This window comes from Clarias gariepinus, chromosome 15, assembly GCF_024256425.1.
Source record: "Clarias gariepinus isolate MV-2021 ecotype Netherlands chromosome 15, CGAR_prim_01v2, whole genome shotgun sequence".
Classification (NCBI taxonomy): domain Eukaryota; kingdom Metazoa; phylum Chordata; class Actinopteri; order Siluriformes; family Clariidae; genus Clarias; species Clarias gariepinus.
This window is the reverse complement of record NC_071114.1, coordinates 27,458,821-27,464,425: the sequence shown is the minus strand read 5'-3', so window position 1 is coordinate 27,464,425 and position 5,605 is coordinate 27,458,821. Positions and strand designations below refer to the sequence as shown.

General features: G+C 40.1%; 1 protein-coding gene across 1 annotated transcript; it reads left to right on the top strand.

The window, feature by feature from the left end:
* The first annotated feature begins 544 nt into the window (after positions 1 to 544).
* LOC128542614 (protocadherin-20) lies at positions 545 to 5,331 on the top strand. Its single transcript, XM_053512544.1, has 2 exons — positions 545 to 702; positions 1,589 to 5,331. Exons 1-2 carry the CDS (start codon positions 652 to 654, stop codon positions 4,193 to 4,195), a joined length of 2,658 nt encoding a protein of 885 aa, XP_053368519.1. The 5' UTR covers positions 545 to 651; the 3' UTR covers positions 4,196 to 5,331.
* Positions 5,332 to 5,605: the final 274 nt, after the last annotated feature.

Genomic DNA, 5,605 nt, shown 5'->3' with positions numbered 1-5,605 from the left:
TCCGATCTACGTTTTTCGAATTCACATCTGTGAACTCATCCTTACTAATTTATTACTAAATTATTTTATTTTATTTTGAGTTCTGCCGTACAGAAAGACAGGTAGACATGTACTGTACGTGGGCTTCAACCTGAAATAAAAATATCACTGATTACATTAAAGCTCATCAGCTTATTTATAGCTTTAACATTTGGACTATTTCTACAAACTCTTTAACCGGTTATAAAAAATAAATAAAGGAAAAACTTGAATGACTGGATGTGTCCAAACTTCACTTGTCCTGTAATTGAATAAATTTGTGTAAAAAAAAAAAAAAAAAAAAACCTCCATCTTTATTTCCCCAGAAGAAAAATAGAAATTTAATCACATTTTTTTTTTTTTTTTAACTTGACCGGGGCGCGCGCACGACGTTCCGACGCTCTCGTTTAAATACGCAAATATGAAGGAAGCCTTGCGAGCTCATTGGTCAAAGCCAGAGCGTGATTAACATAAAAGTGGGTGTGTCCTCGTTGCGCTTCTGTGAGAGAGATGAATGGACGGAGCGGAGCAGATGCGCGTGACGCGCTGAAGCTGACGGATCTCCCCCGCGCTCAGCATGCGCCCCGGAGCTGCCGCGTAGCCCTGAGCCCTCCGGACTAAACCACTGGAAACATGTGCAAGACACGCAAAGGTTTCTGCCTTGCTAGGGAAGGAAAGTTCTGGGTAAGTTATTTTATTTCTTCCCCGAATTATGATTATTATTATTTAATGGAATGCATTAGTGGTGTGATTTGGAAAGCTATAATATAGGCACGTGTTTGCTGAACTGGTCTCAAACATTTTTTTTTATTTATTTTTTTGCAAAAAAAAAAGTTTTTAGCATTGTATTTCACTTAAGCATTTTAAGGATCCAGGATTCTACCTATTAGCAAGATTAGTATATGAATGCTTTTATTATGATTTATATTTCCCAGAGACCGTTTGTGCTTTTCCACATATCTGTCATTCCTTCTGTTGTACAGGGTGGAACTACGTACTGATCTCTAGCCTACATCCTTAATTGTATTTTACCAACTCGATCAGCCGGTTTATACCTGTATGTTAACAAAAAATTATTTAAAAATGAATCATCACAAAAAAATATTTTTAATATGAACTATATTCTTATCTAATTTTTAAATGCCTTATTGTAAATTTATTATTAATCTTAAAATTGAATTGCTCATAGAATACACTTCATAGTGTATGTCATAGTATGTACTGTATAATGATTATAATAGAAATGCATGACTGTACAACAGGAGTGTAGCCTACTCATGATCACTCCTATTTAAATCAGATCGAACGGATGACTATTAAAAAGCCCTGGGTAGCTAACCTACTGTATCTAAGTAATGCTCTACATTTCTGTGTGGATTTACCTGCTAGTCACCAGAGCCGAGCTAGACGTTTGTTTCACAGCACTTACAGTATGCTACCTCTCGCCTGCGCCTCCACCGGAGCGTACAGTCCAGAGAATTCGAACAAACCTCATCTTTTTTATTCATGAACCTGAAATCAAAAATTAAAAGTAAAATAATTAAACTGTGTTTTTTTCTTTTGGTTTTAGGTTTTTTGGATTCTCCTGCTCTACACAAGTCCTCTATCCTGCTTTTCAAAGTTCAGCCATCTTGTCTATAAGATAAAGGAAGGCTTACCCAATGGGATTCTCATCGGGTCCATTGGAGAAGATTTAAATTTGGATTTCTCCATCGACCCCCCGCGTTTGTTCCATCTGGAATTAAGGCAGAGCAATTCTCAGTATGTCAATCTAAGTTATACAACCGGGGAGCTTTTCACTTCTGCTGTGGAAATTGACCGAGAGACTCTTTGTGCAGATTCCTATGAGGGTCAAGGATGCACTATTTCTCTGGACGTGATCATTCTGCCACAGCAGTACTTCCAGCTAGTTAAGATCAAAATCATCATCGAAGACATTAATGACAATAAGCCACATTTTCCAGTGGACGAGATCAGCGTGTCTGTGCCGGAAAATGCACAGGTCAACGCTCGGTTTGTGGTAGAGCAATCTGCTGTAGACCCGGATATAGGCATTTATGGGGTTCAGACATATTGGCTGGCTAATGACTTTGGAGTTTTCACGCTGGACGTTGAGCAAAACGAAGGAGGAGAACTGACACCTTTCCTGATCATTACTGGACCTTTGGATAGGGAAACGAAAGCGGAATATTTAACTGAATTCATCGCTGAGGACGGGGGATCTCCTCCTTTTTTGGGCAGTACCACTCTTAGAATTATCATCACAGATGTAAATGACAACTGCCCCAAATTTGCAGAGACTCAGGTGAATGTGACACTTTCTGCAAACACCACAAAGGGCTCACAGTTGGCCCGTCTCTATGCCTTTGACCCAGATCATGGTACCAATGCTCAGATTACTTACTCGTTCAGTAAACGGGTCACTCGAGAAACTAGGAACCTTTTTCACTTGGATGAAATCACAGGGGTCATCAAGCTAGCCGAAAAGATCGATTCGGACACTGGAAAGCTGTACAAGATGGTTGTGCTGGCTAACGGGCCAGCTTGCATACCTGATATTGCTACCGTCACTGTGAAGGTTGTTAAACTGGTTTCGGGACCACCAGCCCTCATACCCCGTTACATTGCTTCAGAGAAAGATGGTGTGGTTTCTCTGAGTGAATCAGAGCCACCCTTTACACCTATTGCTTTCTTCACCATAAAGAATGCAGACCCAAGGAAGAAGGTGACATGTACTTTGCAAGGTCATGGACCCTTCAGGCTTTTGCCATATAAAAATTTGAAAAATGAGTTCTTGCTGGAGACTACTGCTCAGCTGGATTATGAAGATCAAAAATATTATGAACTCACTGTGGTGGTCAGAAACTCAGATGGAGAAGTTGTTGAGACACAGGTGAAGGTGCACATATTGGATGATAATGACAATGCTCCCATATTTAAACAGTCAGTTATTGATATAAAGATTGAGGAGAACAATGCTCCGGACACATTCCTCGCTAAATTCCAAGCCACTGACAAGGACAGTGGTAACAGGGGTGAGATACTCTATCTTCTTGGGTCAGATGCTCCCCCAATCTTCCACCTTGACCGGTTGACTGGGGTCTTGACCGTGACCACATCTTTTGACAGAGAGGAGAAAGAGACCTACCGGTTTATAGTCCGAGCAGTTGATGGTGGCACGCCAAGGAAGGAGTCAATCGCTACGGTTTTAATCACCATCCTGGATCGCAACGATAACAGTCCTCGTTTCATCAACAAAGATTTCACCTTCTTCGTCCCAGAGAACTTCCCAGGATTTGGGGAAATTGGAGTCCTCTCTGTGACCGATGCGGATGCCGGGGAAAATGGCTGGGTGGCGCTATCAATCATCAATGGAAGTGACATATTTGTTATTGACACAGGACGGGGTGCACTGAGAGCGAAAACCACATTGGACCGGGAGCAGCAAGGAACATACTATCTCTGGATTGAAGCTGTGGACGGGGGTAAGCCTGCACTCTCGTCCGTCACCATGGTTACTGTTTTGCTGTTGGACGTCAACGACAACCCGCCAGTGGTGCTGTTTCCCCAGTCCAACCAGTCCTACTTGCTGGTTCTTCCCAGTACACTTCCAGGATCGTCCGTCACAGAGGTCTACGCTGTGGATAGGGACACTGGCATGAATGCCGTCATTGCCTACAGCATCATCAAGCGTAGGGGCGGCGAACCAGGCTCGTTTGACATAGACCCAGATACTGGAAACATCACCCTCAGGAAGGTCTTGAGTGACCGGGGCCTGTACAGCCTGCTGGTCAAAGTCAGTGACCATGGCCAACCTGAACCACTTCACTCCACTGTTATGGTCAACCTGTTTGTCAATGAAACCATCAGCAACGAGACATACATTCAGAGCCTCCTGACCAGAGAGGCAGATATCGGGATTGAGGAGGTCAGGCCACCAATCAGGCTTGCTCAGGGGCCAGAGTATAGTGAACTCTTTCCCTGCAAGCTGCTACTTATTGCTCTTAGCACCACCTGTATGGGGCTTCTCCTTATAGTGGTGTCACTGACCGCATACATATGCTGTAAGAGGCAAGAAAATCATAAAAAGAAGAGATTAGAAGTAGAGATCCCTTTAAAAATAGACAGTGACAGACAAGCCATGGACAGGAAGCTTATGGAAATTTCTAACATATGACCATGGCCCACATCAACAAACTGTCTACAAATGTAAATTGTGCAGCTTCTCCAGACAAACAAGTGGAGTATAAACTGAGAAAATTGTATATATTGTATATTTGATGTTTTTGTAATTTTATGACATGAAACAAAATATATTTAAAAAATTGCTCAAAAGGTTACATCAAAAGTGTGTCTAGTTTTTTTAAACCTACATTTTCCCAAATGCTTGAGTGTATGACACTGTAATTTATTACTCTTTAATAAGTAGTGCCCTCTGCAACGTGTCAAACCTCCATTTCTGTTCAGCACAAGATTGTGTTGTATGAATATCGAATATGGAAAATGGACGTATCACTGCACAGTGATTAACAGAAACCCTTATGCCATTGCCACATTCGATTCATTAGTAAATATATTTCATGCATTCTGTGAGGGATAAAGGATACGTTCCTAGTGGACTCTAAGTATTTAGTACGGGTCGAATGAAAATCCGGGTTTTCAAGGCCACCTTTGTCAATTGGAGTTTGTAATGAAAATTTCAAAGATTCTTTATCCTTCTCTACCAAAAACATTTAAGAAATGTCTATGTTTACATGCAGTGTACAATGTGAGCAATAGCTTAATTGAAATTTAAACCAACTGAGGTCAATCTGTTTGAATTTCTATCTGATTGAAAGATGAATTAAAACATTTGCGAGATGTGAAGTTTCGTGAATTTGGAATTGGTAAAAAGATAGTGTGTGTTTGTGTTATACAGGCTAAGAAACCAAATTCCATTATTAAATGTAGAATATTTTATTAAAAGTTTGAATGGGGTCCAAGATTGGCATCCAGGCAATCCAGTCTCAGATTGGATATCTTTTAAAACGAACGAGGCGAAAGAGAGCATGATTGGGATAGCGAACTAACGAGTTGAGCCTTCTGTTCACTTCTTCTTGCTATTAAACATAAATTTGGTTTAACATAAACGCAAATGTTAATACTAATGGAAATGTAATCTCCTGACATTTAGTTGTATAAATTGTTTGTTGAGAATCTGCATTCGGAAAGAATTTCATTCAGATTGACAAAAATCATTGCATGTGAACGCAGCCGACGGTTTATCCCAAAACCCGACAACCTTGTGGTGTGTAAGTAAAGTGTACATGCATATTAAAGTGCTTTATTTTCTTACCAAAGTTGTTACTTCCATCCTTTTTCCATAACTTCTGGTCAATATCTAGATTATCTGCTAACTACAAAAACTGATATTGTAGAACTTGTAACCTTGAATTGAAAATTGAAATAGATTTATCTAGACTTTCTGAAAAATAAGATTAAAACAAACCAAATATAAGATTATTAATTTTATTTCCAGTCAAATCTTACTAAACGTTTAGGCAAAAATTTCTTGTTCTACTGGCAAATTAAAAGTTTTATGAATTTA

Coding starts and splice junctions, on each gene's coding strand:
- LOC128542614 (XM_053512544.1), top strand. CDS start 652: ATGTGCAAGACACGCAAAGGTTTCTGCCTTGCTAGGGAAGGAAAGTTC. Junction 703..1,588: donor CTAGGGAAGGAAAGTTCTGG/GTAAGTTATTTT, acceptor TTTTGGTTTTAG/GTTTTTTGGATTCTCCTGCT.